This window comes from Odontesthes bonariensis, chromosome 2 (assembly GCF_027942865.1).
Source record: "Odontesthes bonariensis isolate fOdoBon6 chromosome 2, fOdoBon6.hap1, whole genome shotgun sequence".
Classification (NCBI taxonomy): Eukaryota; Metazoa; Chordata; class Actinopteri; order Atheriniformes; family Atherinopsidae; genus Odontesthes; species Odontesthes bonariensis.
In genome coordinates this window covers 17,673,639-17,690,359 of record NC_134507.1, presented here as the reverse complement: position 1 = coordinate 17,690,359, position 16,721 = coordinate 17,673,639, and the positions used below count along the sequence as shown (strand labels likewise).

The window sequence follows — 16,721 nt, the reverse complement described above, 5'->3', positions numbered from 1 at the left end:
GCCCTTGAAACGGAGGGCTTCGGCCAGGCAGACTCCGTTTGAAGGGGTATGATATATTTCCCAGAATACAACGCGACTACCGGGAGATCGCGAGTCTTTTTAAAAATGGCAGAAGCAAAGAGAGCACCACACAAATGTAAGTTATTCTATTTTTTGCCATAATTTAACTGTTTTAATCGTTTTAGGTTGTGATAACTGGTGTATTGTGTGAGTTTAATATGGTGGCAATGTGTAGTTATTTTCTGCTATAAACGCACATGGGAAAAGTCGCTATTTTACATGGAGTAATCGGTCAGTGCATGTGAAGGTGCTGCGAAAGAGTTGTCGTTTTTTAAATTGTTGTTTTTTTAATAGACAAACTTTACGGTGAGTTGATGCGCCATGCACCTATTGTACACACAGCCACCACTACCGCATTCTGAAACACCTTTTTTAAATTTTTTACAATGGATGAAAGTGCATGCTATAATGTCATGTCGTGTCTTGTTCCCCCAGAACATCACTGAGCCCATGCAGCACCTCCGCTGTTCCTGCTCCGGTCATCTCGTTCTCGATGATTGCACTGTTGCCCGTTTATATTCATACTGTTTATTGTCCATATTTGCACCACACACTTTACAGCAGACACTTTAAGCTGTTATTTCTGAAAATAAGCTGCCTTACCAGTCTGTAATGTGAGCCTAATAAAAGAAATTAAGGACAAAAGGTTTGTGAGCATGATTATCACATCAACATCATATTAACGACTGGAACGGATATTGGTATGAAGATATTTATTATACAAGGGATAACAAAAAAATGGGGTACATTCTCAAACAAAACAATAACATCTTAACAGATCATTTTATGTTGTGGTCCAATCGGCAATAATTTGTAGGATGACCCGTCTGCTGGAAAGAAAAACATGGAAAGATCAGGCTTTCATCCTCCCAAACCAACACATTGATAGCACACAAAATGCAGTGCATTTATTTAAGTCATCAAATCTGAACCTGGTACAAAGAAAACCACTTCAAAAACGCATGAGCTGCATGTTTATCCCAAACGGAACGAGGCGAGTAACAAAGGCTAAACGTTAGCGTATGTTTTCAGCTAGGTTAGCCAGGTAGGATACTACTCCAGTCAATAAATCAGCAAATCCAACGAGACAAGCAAATTGTTTCTATATTACACGATATCACAAATGTACAGTTAGAAGCACTTTCAAACACACACACACAATCATGTTCACACGCCGGCTCTGGAAGCTACCAGCTGCTCACTCACAAGCATTATTTGCATTAATTTCTTATTGTACATACCGTAACAAGATCCAGCAATGCTCCCAGATGTCGAAGACGCCTTCGCCTGATGGCACTCCGTCGATTCGACGCAGATATTTCTAAAAATATCCGAATAGCCCAGGACAGCGCGAACACCACTGCAGCAGTCATGTTTGTTTACTTCTGGCTAAAGCTGTCGCTTTTGGTTACGTAACAACTGACGGCGCAGACTTATTACGTTCGTGAGTGTGAAGTGCTGTCCCAATTCGAAGGGGTATGTTTTCAGCCCTCCGCCTACCCCTACGTTCGAAGGGGCGAGGGGTAGGGGTGAGGGGTAGGCGAAGGGGTAGGAAAATAGAATTGGGATTGGGCCCAATAGTGTAGTGGAAACAACTGGCAACACTTAAATTAGAATTCTGCCTTTAAAAGCAAAAGAAAGAAACAAATTGTGGAGGGGGCGTGGCGCAACAGCTGCAGGAGAGAGGTGTGGAGAGAGCTCAGGGGAGCAGCACCAGGTGAGTGATAAGTACACCAGCATCCACTTGTCTAATCACTCTCCCTTATAAACAGTAGCGTGCTGGAACCAGGAAGAAGAGAGAAGGAAAAGCAAGCGTCAACGAAGAGTGAATGAAAAATAATAAAAAGCATTATACCGTCACAAGGTCTCAGTCCTACTTAACAGCTGAAAGAACCCGCAGTGGCAGGGAAAACGCCACAGAAATCAACCCGTATAAAGCTTTGTGATTGAATGATCCTACTTATAAAACCTTTCCTAATGAGTTTCTGATCTCAATCACTAATTGCAAATTTTCAAATCGGCGTGACGCTCATTTTGTAAATGATGGTCATATAGTTGCGGAGAGAAGGCCAGAGTAGGCAGCCTCTTAGGGGAATTTAATTACAGGAGCAGCATAGCAACCTATTACACGGCAGCATATAACAAATTCCCAATGACAGTAGATTGTGGTATTCTCTTTCTGATAATGTTCTGTGCGTATGTGGCCAAAACCCAATCTCTATCCGACGCCACCGTGTCTTAGATTTCCCACAAACATTTTCTGTCGCTGACCTTACCAGAGAACACCCTGAGCTGAAACACAAAATAGTGTGGCACGAGCAGTGGTGAGGCACTGCTCCCTCCCACACTATTTAGAGTAAAACAGTGTGTGCACGGCTACCTTGCACATCACAAGTCACTTCCGGAACATTCTGAACCCTTTTTCTCCTTTTCTTAGCAGGAAAAACAGAGATCTTGTGTACCTTTTGATTTATCTTTGGAAATAAAAAAATAAATAAATTTAAAAAAAGTGAGCAAACTTTCTTACTTCACGACTTCTTGACCACCAAAAAAGGTCATATTGCTCTGGAAGTGTCAAGTCAGTTTTGTATCTCTGAGTGCCTCTTGGTTTAGCTCTCACCTGTGACTTCTATTAATATCCACAAAATGGAAAATGTAGGTCACAGAACTCGAGGGCTGTCTCGCAGATAGTTATACTGAGTTGGAGACTCACCGTGAAAGTATAGGCCATCTGCTTCTCCCGGTCCACAGGTTTGAGGAGCCTCAGGTAGCGGATTATCCCCGATGGGGTCAGGCCGAAGATGGTGGTGTAGTCATCCAGGGTTATCTTCACCATAGGGTCTTTCGTCTTCGAAAAGGAAAAAAAAGGTATGCCAAAAAAAAAACAAAAAAAACATGTTACCATGGAGATATGAGTGTTTCGCTTTTCCCAAGGCCGCAGCTGTGGCGCTGAGAAAACCTATCAAAAAGAACATTTTCATGTGACAGAGTTAAAAAAGTAATCTGCTGGCAGGTGTCTCATCAGTCTTCAGAAACTGGTAGAAAACAGTATTTCTTTTCCAGCATAATTGCATCAGTGACACTATATCTTGATTGAGACAAAAAGAAAGGGATACTTCATTCCACTTATTACTACTTATTTTCCTTCAATAGGAAGAATTAAGTAATATTCACAAAGCCCGGCTGTGACAGCCTTTGTTGAGTGTTCAAAGAGGGAAAAGATGAGTCATCATCGCTGTGTTAACAAATAAACCTCCAAGTGCATAGTGGTCCGTTGCTGCAAGTCGACTTCGATTCATGTCCATCAATGAGTCCTCTTAAGAGAGTTTGGTAAACATCGGAACTGGGAGGCTTATTGATTTGTTTTATCTCTGTCTCCACTTTGATTTGTTAATCTTCTCCAAAGACTCGGGAAAAGGGTATTTTGAAAGATGAACTAAAGGTAGTGATCATTTGTTTTTGGGTGCGTGTGTGTTCTGTGGGATTTCATCCATCACAGTAAGTGTGAGAGTTCAGTAGTCTGTGGTGGCTGTAAGCACACAAGCATGCAAGCACACACTGCACACTTTTTCTTAAGTCTGTAAAAACGTCCAGGTACACAAGAAAAACTATTTTTCAAAATATGTTACATGATAAGAAAACTGCAAAAGGTTTGACTTTTACAAATAGGGAAATATTGATCTGAATACAAACTGCACTACAAGGACACTGCAAACTCACAGAAACACACACACACACACACACACACACACACACACACGCACACACACACACACACTAAGATAGAAAGGTCAGTGCATCACTTTAATTATTCCTGATACATACACATTACTACAGGAGACCTGCTTCGTATGTATTCATTTTTATCTTGTTATATATATAAAAAAAAAATATCCACAATAAAATTACTACTAATGTACTCATGAATATAAGTCATCTCCAGCAGTGATGAATGACCTTGATTTGTTTGTGTTTCACAGAGTGACGCATGCATTAACAGCAGGGATGTCCTGAGTCAATTTGCAAAGAGGGGATAAAGCTGATCAAGGTTTTTTCATGGATCAGTATTGGCTGTATAAAGCCCATCAACCTCAGATCATTTGATAAATGTAACTTATTGCACTTCAGGTATGGCAGCTGTCAAAGCCAGCTCTGTCAAAATTGTGCATAATACTGGAACCACGCACAGCACAGTGGGGTAACAGATGGCAGGCACCAGTTTAAATGACATGCGCATTGACATCATGTTGTGTGAGCAAAGAGAGTGATCTTTTGGTACATCACACAAACAGAAATAAGAAAAAAATGCAATCAACCATAAGCATTTTGTTCAAAGCGGAGATCAAGCAAAGGATCTCTATTTCTCTCCCAAGATATGAAAAAGTCCAGAGGACAATATATATCAAAAATCACAGGTGTGATGCAGGTTTTATGCGGAGCTACTAAGCCTTTAAATCCCGAAATTCAATTTGTGTCACTGATATCAATACTGGCCTACTTTAAGTTATTAAGTCTTCACAGTGCAGCTGTGTCTGATGGAGTCAAAAGATAAATACTGGATTAAACTCTGCATCAGAAGATACTCAATATTCAAAATGACTAAAATTTGAGATTAAGAGCAAAGTAATTGGGTCAGGACATCCGTTTACTAAATTGTGTGTGTCACTGCATCTAAAAGCACCCAGTTTACCTACAGGTGTATCACCAGGAGCCAGCTACAATATGGAAAAAAATACAGAGCAGGGAAATGACTCATGATGAACATGATGTTTTCTCTGAGCAAACAAAGTAAACATGAATAAATGTGGAATCAATATTTGACAAATGCAGTGCCAGTGCTCATGTAGACAACAGTGAAGTTAACGTGGTAAAGGATCACTTTCTCCATCTACCTCTTCAATGTCATTATCCATAGCGATGATTCCCAGGGGGGCACTGAGGTTGGCACTGGCTGAAATAGTCGTACCAACTGGGGAGGACTCACTCACGTAGCCCTGATAAGTGGCAAACTTGAAATATGGTGCCTGGTTGTTCTCATCCAGGATTTCAATAATGAGATCAGCATAAGCTGGCAGGGGGTGACCGTTGTCCTGTTCGGCCTACAAGAAAAAAATATAAATAACAGTGTATATACATACATAAATAAATAAATACAGCGAGAGAGAAAAGCTATAACATATCAGAAAATACTAAAACAAATGCAGGTCATTATGGAAACAAACTGGGTATCATCCAATGAGTAATTAGCCAGAATTAAAAGGTTTGTCAGTGTAGTCAATACATATTCGATAAAGGATATCCAGGCCAAGACCTTGTGTTCAGTAAACAAGAATACAGATAAAAAAAGAAGCCAAATGAAGCAAAATCATTACAAGAAAATTTCCAAAAGTGCTAAAATTCTACTACAGTCGATGCTCTCTATACGAGTCTTTCCCTGCATGCAAAGTCGGTTTGATGATACTTGTATACCAGAAATTTGCCTTTTCCCTACAGATTATGCATATTAATACGGTGATTCAGTTTATATAGATTATATGCAATGTATGTAGAGATAAAAGTAAAAAAATAAAAATAAATAGCTTATATGTAAATCCCCAAAGCTGAGCATGAAATGCAAGTGTGGCCCCACATTCATGATGAATTTGTATTTACTGTAGTTACATAATTAAATCTGTAACAATCACCATCATGTAAATACTGTTTCTTCTTTATTTTCCCGCATTGCTGGTGGGGTACAGAGCTGCTTCAGTAACATGGCACATTATTGAAGAGGCTGCAAATAAACTTGTAATTGCATCCGACACTACCACAGAGGCCAAACCAAAACAATGTGATCTGGTTGGGCTTTCACTGCAATTCTTCCCCCTTTTAAGCACATATGTCACTATTGCCTCCCACAAAGGGAGGCTTCGGAGACTATAATGCTTTGAAAATCCAGATGGAGAAAGGCACTGAGGCAGCAACAGTTTAATCCATAACCTGGAACTAATTCTGCATATTTGCTCAATTTCACCGGCCTTGTGTTGCAGAATGCAAATCGTAACACAAGTGAACACTTGTGCATCTAAATGGCAAAACATTTGAGCCAAAATATCGTGCTCCTCCTGTTGTGTGTGTGTGTGAATACTAATAATATGAACGATTCCTGCAGCACACCTCTGGGATATCCAATTGCGCTCCCATAAGCCGAGGTTCACACCTGTTATTTATATCACAATGTTATGTCAAACTATCTTCAACAGATATCTTCTACTTTTTTCCCCAATCTAAGTGATAACACAGATCATCCACACTACGCTGACCCATAGATCCAATCTGTTCACACAAACCCCTGGGATGAAAGAACTCTCAGTGATGGACATGATGGGCATTTCTAGATGTTATCCGCTTCCTTGAAATTCACACACACGGAGACACACGCCACCCACGCACACGCACACGCACACGCACACGCACACACACCTTTCTGTCTGTGAGAGGCAAAACAAGGTATAGTGTTACGCTGCTCCCATGAGATTTAGCTCTTTTCAGGTGTATCTGTTTTAGGGAGGCAGTGCTAAATGATCTGTTCCGTACAACTAAAATAGAGGCCAGCATGAGCACACACCGATATCAAAAGTCACTGTTTACCAATCGATCTTAATTTTCTCATCCCAATTCCTTCATTCTTTAAGTGTCATACTGCTCTTCTTCTTCCCTTCTTTTCTTTTTTTTCTTTCTAATTACCAAACTATTTTTCTCCATCCCCATCTGCCTGTCCCACTTGTCTTCATTTTCCTCGAGTCATCTTGCAGAATGTGCCTCTTTCAGGATCAGTGATGACTATGAAACAACAGCAGATGTGGTTTCTAAAATATGCCCAAGTGTCTGGGCTACACACAACATGTATGTAATCCAACTATACAAAATGTGATGTATCAGTGCACTCTCAATTCTCATTTTCCTGCTCTTCTGAGCCCTAAAGCAACAGCTGCTTCTCCTCTGAATGACTCAGAAAGATAAGGCTCCTAGTATCCAACACACACTTCCCCCTCCATCTATCTTGGCTTTTTTCTACTTCCCCTTTGAACCTCCATTCCTCAAGCTATGCACAATCCACCAAAAGACATGCAAATGCCTCTAATATGATCAACATGTTTTTCCTCTTGTGGAAAAAAGGTCTTCCTCTGATCTCTTTGCTTCTCAGATATCCCAGTAAATAGCAGGTTACAATGTGCTCATGGGTGTCTGAAGGTTAGAGTGTAGATGAAAAGTTCATGTGCACCGTTGCTTTGCACCAGCAGCCATAAAGCAATCTCCGCTCTAAATTAAGATTCATGAGAGTGTAGCGGCCTATCCTTCTTTTTAAGTCCATAAATCATTCCATTCATTCATTTTCTCCCACGTTTCTTAAGCATGTAAGGGTAGGACTAATGGCCCTAATGACTGAGATTATCTAGGTAAAGCAGGTAAGGGGGCATATACCAAAGCTATCAAAATATCAGTTACACTTGAGGCGACATAAACACATGAATAATAAAAAGAGACTATGTTGGCTTAAATAGCTTTGTTTGCCTAATGTGGAGGAAGCAGAGCAATCAATAATTTACTTTAGGCAGTAGCATGAAAGAATAATTAGGCTGCACAACATTTTTATGCATCACCAAAACACGTTTTTTTTCTTAACAATGTGCTGAACAGGTCTTTAGAAAAGATTTAGGATGCAATTTAAATCCTTAAAAAAAAAACAAAATAACAAATGACTGTTATCCAATAAATATTAATTAAATCATCAGTCTCAAATGTCACTTTATTTGTTACCTTGATGATGAGCGTGAATCTCTGATACAAGTCCCTGCTAACTGGCTTAAGAACATTCAATTCCGCAGTGGTCCTATTCAAGGAGAAATACTCCAGATATGTGACTGGATGACCTGCAATAAAAAAAATAAGACAGTTTAAGGTTACATCAAGAACACAAGTGAACCTTCAAAGGACGAGGCATGACAAACTGACCAAACCAAGGACCATTAAATATGTATAATCAATGAAGATACGTGAGGAACATACCAACTAGGATGTAATAGAGAATGCCAGGTCTATCGGATGGGGGCTGTATGTTTCTGTCCATGTCCACAGCCCGGATGGGTGGGGTTACGTTCAGCGGATTCAGTTTTCTCTGCATCAAGGGGGAGGCAGAAACAATATAGCAACGAAATAAGATCCAGATAGATTGATTTACTCTACATTATCTCCGAAACAAAAGAAAAGAAAAGAAAAATATATACAGACTGGAAAATCTAGTTTTTTGTGACAAATCTTATATTATTTACAACTAGGTGTCTCCATTCTCTGCAGAGGCTGATCTGTTCTCTCCACCTGGCCCATTATGCTGATTTCTGTGTTTAAAGGGGATAATAGGAGCTGCTGTGATTGGGGATCATCCCAGCTTCCCTTGCTGATACCGTATTCAACCTCTGTAGGAATACAATCATTTGCTGTCCCATTTAATGACGATACTTTGACTATCAAGTTACCAAAACCTCAGAAATCTGAAAAGTGCAGCTGAGCGGATTAAAAGCAAGCAGTAAGACTTCTAAATCAAAGAATGGTTTATCAATATGATCTATTTATAATCTATTTTTTTTATATTTGTCCTTGCATTATTTTCTTAGCACACTGGTCAATTATCATGGTAATTACTCAAACAAACTGAAGTGATCTGAGATCTATTTCTCATCAACATGCTCATAATTATGCTTATTAGTGATGCACACCAAGGATTATATGTTGCAGTGCTGTAAGCCACTTCTCCTGATCTTGCATCCATATAAACCAATATTACCCTTGCTTTACTCACACACTATTGGTTAAAAGGGAATATGTTTTGTATTTCACATTAAAGAATGCTTTTCTTCTTGCAAAATGCTTCCGTTACACAATGAGCAAGTATGCAAAAGAGGACTGTGCCGAACTTCCCAACAGCTCCATGGTAGGGGAATGCCTTCCCCAGGGGGTAAATCTTTTTTAATCATAAAGCTCTGGAGTAATCCTTACACCCTTCTCCAATCATCCCTTTTGTTTTTACAATGTGTGGAGGTGCACTAAATCAAATCCCCCTTGCTCTGCACAATGATGATTAGCTTTAATACCTTCCACCAGCAGTCATTATCCAGTGGACTCCAGAGCCCATACTATATCCCCATCAGGGCAAAACCCCCCAAAAACAAATAGATAAAGGCAGATAAACTTAATAATGCCTGTCTGGCAATTGTGATTAATTGTGATACACTCATCAATCATGAGAAGGCAAATATTCCAGTGGGAGGACGTGTTAGCATGATAGTTATAGTGCAGAATGGAGAGGAGACAGCAAAAACTGACCGCCAACTGCAAAGCCAGGTTCTGAATGCAAGACTCACGTAATGTTTTCATTGCACATGTCTGTTCTGTTGTGCAGTGTTGTGCAAAACAACTGAACAAATAATGATGTTATGGTATAAGCAGAAGAGAGTGACACCACAGATTCCGACGAGACAGAGGCAGCAACAATGATGTTTGGGGAATGGCAGAAAAATCATTTGTAAATGACAGCTGGTTCATTCATTTACAATCTGGATCATAGTTATTGGAGCTGTGCTCTGAACACTGTCTGCAGCAGGTAAGAACCTGCTTTAACAAAGCAAAGTCAATATGTTAAGGCTTTTCTATTCATTTGTTAATGTTCTCAGTTTTACTCTGCCTGCATCTGCAGTCAAGTGAATGAGACAGTGCACCCTCTTTTAATTCTAAGATTTAAGGACATATTTAAAACACCTCCGTCTTACCAGGTCCTAAAATTACGTAAATACAAGCTTAGATGAAAAGCATCCATGAGCACCTTGCGAGTCATTGACTCGACCGTAATATTGTAGAGAAACGTGAGGCCATCAGAACGACAGCTACAACTTGGTCAGAATGGAGCGGTACGACAATGGCACAGCAGCAAATCTACAACAGAATGGCTAAAAGAAAGGAAAAGAACCAAGGTGTTGGCATGGCCACGTAAACTTCAGATCGCAACCTGAATGAAATAGTGCTGCAAAACCTTAAGAAAGCTGCACATAAACGAAACCTTGAACTCCTTTAGTGAACTGAAGATCTATTCTAAAAAAGGAGTGTGCTAAACTCTAGCCTAACAATGTGAGACATTCATAATATTTCAATCGAGGTATTGTTGCTAAATTGGTTCTATAATCTATTAAATCATGGGACGTACTTACTACACACTGCCTTCTTTGGCTTGACTTCTGTTAAATAATCAATGACACAATGTAATATGTGATGTGTTGTTAGTCATCCGAGGTTGTCTGTACTTAATTTAAGACCTGGTAAGGTCCAGATAATCGTTTTTCTCTTAATACGTAAAACTGTAGAATGCAATGAGTGTGTACATTCCCTCTCAAATGACTGTGTGAGCTTTAAATGTTCTCTGCCAGAGCTGAGGTATAGTGTGTGTGTGAGTAACTATGGTAACAATAAGTTAAGTCTTTGTTACCTTTTCACCTTTTCTTATCTTTTTCTTTTCAGCCATATAAATTCACAGTCCTTTCATGCACTGCTAGACTTTGAATATGTTCTAGTGAGTGTTGACAACAACCCTCAGGTTTAACACCATTAATATGACAGAATAGGCCCTCCTTCTACTATTAATTCCAGGTGTTGATGCACCAAGTTACTCTTTAAACAGTTTTTGTTTGCCAACTTATCACGACTAGTGCAGGTGGCTCTTTTATTAATTCAAGAGGTTATATGATCTAAATATATATATTTTTTTTCTACTTTTTTTTTTATTACTTTTTAATTCTAAATATTTTCTGCCCTTTCCTGCCCTGGGAGCAATGCCTTTTGGCAAAGCCTAAAGGCTCCTGCACACTTGGCAGTATGCAAGGTCCTGCACAGTTAGTAGTCTGCAAACCTTATATCATAAATTATGCAAGCGCAAATTCTATATAGAAAGTTGAACAAACAGCTGTGACTCACTACGTGACCCCTCAACTACAGCTATATTTATGCATACAAGTACATATTCACATAATGTACGTGCTTGTTTTTTCATTCCAGCTTTGTTCTCTGTACGCCTCAATCTTTCTCAATCAACTTTAAATTTTCTCAGCCACTCTACAAACATTACTGTTTATTTCCCTGTGGTTTTATTGCAGGTTTTTGAGTTTTAAAGTCTCTCTTGCTCTGTGTCTATTGAATTCAATTCTGTTCATTTCCATTATCCGAAACAAGTCACCTCAGTACACCTTTGTCAGACCTAATGCCGTCGTTTCCAATGACTGATTGAGACTTTAGCTAAATACACCCTATATATTTATTTTAAATCACACTTGAGTCAGTTATCCTTTAATGCAATCCCACTCTTTAGAAAGACTGAGGTGCTGGGACATTGCAGCAATCATTTCACATTCCCCACACATATAGAGCATTTTAAACTGGAATACATACTCACAAGTCAGGGCAATTATTTTGTTTTTAAATTTCACCTCAGACACTATGTGTATGGAGTTTAGGAGGGATCTAGAAAGTCCACCACGATCTACATCCTCAAGAGATTTAAACCATCTTGCTTTGAAGGTTCTACAATGTAATCTGAATTTCATTTTTAATATTAATCTTATGCATGGAAATCCTCAATAAATACAAGGCAGATCGTTCAAAATATGTATACATAATCAATGAAAAGATTAATGTAACTTCTATTTATTCACTACTTGCTCTCAAACGCCATATTTTACGCTCTGCTGTCATGCAAATTCTCTCTCTCTCTCTCTCTCTCTCTCTCTCTCTCGTGAATTCCAGTGGTGCTTTGCTGTCATCCTAAGTCAGCTCACCCCTGAGCACTGATTGTGGGTAATACAGACAAAAAAAAAACCTGCAGAATAGAAATGCTGAGGCAGTGATACCAAAACTTACTCTGCCTTCAGCTAAGGTAGCAAGGCAAGGTGTAAGCAGAACATTAGGGTATTTAAAGTGTATCACAAGTCTGAATCAAATGTGAATAATACATGTGTGCACACACACACGCACACACATAAAATGGTTTAAAAGATTAAATAAACAGAACGTTCACAGATGAAAAAAAAAAATGCGATTGCTGTCAAAAGAGAGAAATCTGTTGACCTTGATGAAAAGCAGTGTGCTCACACTTGCCCGTCTGCCTGCCTTTTCTTACCGGTTCAGTGAATTCAGGGATAACAACACGGTAGGTGATGGGGTTGCAGTCACGAGTGTTGTTCACCAAAACACAGGGCAAGAACATGGGGCCCAGGTCATCTCCATCCAGTACATCCACAGTCAGAGTCGTGGTGGCTGTTAGTTTGTTGGGGGGATACGGAGCTCGGTCCTGGAAGATAAATAAACATTGTGAGCTCCAACCTTCAAAGTCCCAAAGCTTTGGTGCTTTACTACTTTGGGTGCCGCGGCAACATTCACTGCTCAAGCTAAAAATCAATATCTACTAAAATATCAAAATCATAAAGGCCAAAACCAATGTCTTACTACAGCACAGACACATTGTTCTTTTTTTTTTTTTTTTTACATATGATTTTTGAGAAATGTAACTGTCTGATCTGCATAATATTTTGCTGCCTAAGAGATTCACAGTCTTTGCAGAAAGCTTGAGCTTCTAAGATAACTGCTACAAAGGTATATCAAAACCCTTTTTGATGACTCCAAAAGGAAAGTGTAGATATTAAGGTGGGACTATTTTTTTTTTATCTGGCTCCCACTGGATTTCTGACCGTTACCGTCTGCTCCTGCACATTCTGATTATTCCCAGTTCTTTTAATTTTGTGCCTACTCCTTTCTCACCTGCCTTTTTCGCCCACTCAACTACACTGCAGCTGCAGATAAAGCTTTTTAAGTGCCAGAGCTGGCTTTGGTTCTTAGCTATTAGCCTAACATGAGGCTCAAAGCCAAGTGTCACACAGGGACATGTGGGCGGTTTATTATTTTTTTTTTATTTGCCCACTCCTGCTGAGTTAAATGATAAAACTGCCTGCCCTCCCATCCTGTGGGACCAGGGGATTCAGATCCCAATGCAGTCATCTACTCTGGAGTGGTGGTCCACTGTTCTACTGTGCAGTGAAAAAAAAAAAAAAGTGTGCCGTCTTTAACTTGGTGCCTTTTTTGGAAATCATTATTTTACTTACTAACAGAAATTTTGATCCACTTGCATGCAAATGATTGGAGAAGGATTATATCAAAGTGAAACGTGATAACTACTTATTTTTGTCAAGACAAGTTTCTAACACTGAGACTGCATTTTCACACAGTGAAATCCTTCCTGTAGAGCCCAGCCTAGGTGTTTCTCTAATTGCCATCAAATTCTTGGTTGGTAGCTTTGCAGTTGCTCAGGGTCAACGGACATCCATTTTCTACCAATTGGCAAAGGGTTTGGACTAGGGAGGGAACATAAACATGCCCTCATTAAAATGCACACTGCCTTAATGGGATCATTAGGACTACTTGATTCACAATATTTTTCTCAGTCATGCTGTCCAATGAGAGAGTGAAGGAAAATGCATCCGAGTCAAATAAGTGCTGAAATGAAATGCAAAGCATTTGTGGTATACACAGACTTTTGATCCCATAACATGTCGGAGACAGCTTATATCAAAAGCGCTTTTCAGTGAAACCCGAGAGCAGTGGTTTCAAAGTGTGAGGTCTGCTTCCCCTTGGGGGAAGAAGTTGTGAGCAGAAATCCGAAGACGTAAGGCCATGCTTATATAACGTTTAGATTTTCCTTCAATGGGCCTGATGATGCTCCAATTCCACAATGTGATATTTGAAAAAAGATGTCTTGGCTGATGATGGCATGAGACCAATCATCACCTCAGTCGTCATATTGTGTTGAGACCAAGCAACCAAGTTTGGTGACCAAGCCAAGGGAATTTAATGCGGAAGTAAAGGAACTGAGGTGACACAAGAAAGTAATATGAACACATTGCAACCCAAATATCAAGGCAACCAAAGCATCATATATGGTGCCCATTAAGCATAGCAAAAGCAGGTAGACCCTCCAACATTGGTGAAAAGTGAATCCTCCCTGCTGCTAAAGTTAGGTATTCCACAATCACAGGAAAAGCCCCAGGAGAGCATTTTCTTCTCCCTTCAGGTGGAGTCGACCAACATTGTTAACTGCAGCTAATAGTATAGATGTGCTACATTACAGATCTCAGCATCCAGAAGGAGTTTTTGTTTATTTACGAACTGCCAGCTCGCACTACAGCTGAATAAATCTATAAGGCTTTGAATGATTTCATTCAGGAGAGTAATATTGATTGAGGTCGCTGTTAAGGAACATGTACTGATACTGCAACAGCAATGACAAGCCAACACAGTGGTCTGGTAAAAACAGGTGCAAGCAATTGCCTCCACCAATATCTGAAAGCACCCTTTTTTGCCTGTCCCATCTCCATCATCTGCAATGAGATGCAATTAAGTTCCAGCAGCTGTTCCTGCAGGGTAAGATGTTCCCTCACTTGTGGGATTTCACACAAGGAAGTCCTCCTCTTCCTTGGTGAAATCAAATTTCCAATGAGATATGATTTGCAGCTAGTGTAGGGAGGATGTCTTGTAATGTTTCCTGGGGTTTGGCTCACTTACCCAAACTTGGAAGACCCTGCCTAAGAGTGTAAACGCCATCAATGTTAGAGATTGTGAACAATTTCTGAATTTCTGACACTTAAATATTGGTTTGGAACTGACTGCCACTTGAGGAAACCTCAAAGCATTCCTTAGAAATGACTGTGTCAAATCTCAGTCTAGTATAAATAAATGAATAAATACATAGATTATATATCAGATTCTGACAACTTTTTAAAAAGACTCTGTGTTTTAACTACACATAATAACAGGGGTTATGCAAAGTGGAACCTGTCAAAGAAGCTTCTGTTCGAAACACTTTCAGAGAAACCATCTGTGAACCATCTGCATATCCTAACATTTTAACATAATGGGTTTAAAAGTACTTTACCTTTCGCGTCAATGCTGAAGCACACAACCTTAGAAAAACATCTGCAATGCACTGCAACTAACTCGCAGATACTGCAGACGTGCTGGTCTCAATATCTGCAAACATAAAATGGTTATGACCACAATGGTTATTTCACTTACGTTGGCTTGGACCAAAACCAGGTAGCGAGTCCTCTCCTCATAATTCAGCCTTTCAGCTAGAACAATGTGTCCTGAAAGGGTGCTTCCAACCCTCACTGTCCTGTTAGATTCCTTCAAATAAGAGGAAAAGATAAATGAAGAGAGGTGGATCGGTAAGTCTTGATTGCAGAGGCAATTCACAATGGTATTGAGGTTCTTTGTGACGGTGCGACTTGTTCATATACCGGATCATTGGGGTTGTAAATGATGCTGTACTCTATATGTCCGTTGGGTCCATCATCAATGTCTGTAGCACCATTATTTCCTGAGAAACCGGTGAAAATGGTTGTTCCAATTGGTGTGAGCTGGTAGAAAAGGAATGAGTGGGAGAAAAAGGAAAAGTCAGCATCTCGACCAGCCCTCTGTAACCAGAACATCAACTTACACCAGAGAGCCAATTTGTATGGCACTCCACCCCACTGATATATAAAAAAGGAAAAAAAAGAAAAAAAGAGGAAATCAAAAAAGGAAAAAATGTTGCAGTCAGCAACAGTCTGAGTCTTTCTGTGCAACGTTGATAGAATAACAAAAAGGAAAGTATGAGAACCACAGCCTTTCCCCAGAGCCCTCTGCAAAGTCCACAGGACCAGGCAGCAGGCAGGAGATCTTGTTCAGAGGAGTTGACAGCAATGCAGTATGACCAGTACTATACCCGAGGGGCACTCTTACAAGAATTTTCAACACGCAATCTACACAAACGGTGAACAATGAAAACTGAAGAAAGCGGAAGAGAATTATTATTTCCTGTCAAAAAACATTTGACAGGAACGCATTATCTAGCTGCCAGAGTGTGGTGCCCCAAACCGTAGTGTCACATTGCATGGAATTGGTGTACAAGAAAAATACAGTTAAATTAGAATTATCACTCAAAAATCACAACATAAACATTATCATTTGCAGCGAAATTGGAAAAAAAAAACAACACATTTCTAGAGCTTCTAAGACATGAGAGGAATTAACGTTTTTTTTTCATCAGAGGGCTCAGATGTAAAAGCATGCGTGCGTGAGATTTAAAAAATCTATTTCTGTGGCAACACAATGGCTGAAAGAAAAAAAGAGCTTTGTGGCAAACAGACATGTGTGTCCACTATGTTGCCTTTGTGGATCCTGCCCTGGCATGTAAGCAGATGAATGAGCAGAAACAAACACAAAAGCTCTCACGACTTATACCGGGACGGCTCCATTTTGCAACCAATAACATCTTGTGCATCAGAATGATTTGCAAATGCAACAGCAGTCTAAATCCCTTAGTCCCCTTACTTACAAATCCCATAGAAGCAGCGAGAGGAGCTGCTCCCTTACCTCGTTTACTGCAACATAGTAGCGTGGCTGCTGAAAGCGAGGGGCATTGTCATTCTTGTCCCTCACAACAATCCGTACCTCATGCAAAATGACTGTACCAACCAGAACATTGGTGCACTGGACCTGAACCACAATGGTGATAATGTAGTTGGGGGGCTGAAAGACAAAAAGAAATA

The 16,721-nt window shown here is 39.9% G+C and overlaps 1 protein-coding gene across 1 annotated transcript in view; it reads right to left on the bottom strand.

The window, feature by feature from the left end:
• Positions 1-16,721, bottom strand: part of LOC142394780 (protocadherin-15-like) — a 211,494-nt gene that overhangs the window by 94,192 nt on the left and 100,581 nt on the right. The window contains exons 7-14 of the mRNA XM_075478392.1: positions 16,546-16,701; positions 15,429-15,548; positions 15,205-15,315; positions 12,260-12,430; positions 8,110-8,218; positions 7,861-7,973; positions 4,953-5,159; positions 2,774-2,908 (exon numbers count right to left, since the gene is read on the bottom strand). Coding sequence (XP_075334507.1) covers positions 2,774-2,908; positions 4,953-5,159; positions 7,861-7,973; positions 8,110-8,218; positions 12,260-12,430; positions 15,205-15,315; positions 15,429-15,548; positions 16,546-16,701 — 1,122 coding nt within the window. The remainder of the gene's footprint in view (positions 1-2,773; positions 2,909-4,952; positions 5,160-7,860; positions 7,974-8,109; positions 8,219-12,259; positions 12,431-15,204; positions 15,316-15,428; positions 15,549-16,545; positions 16,702-16,721) is intronic.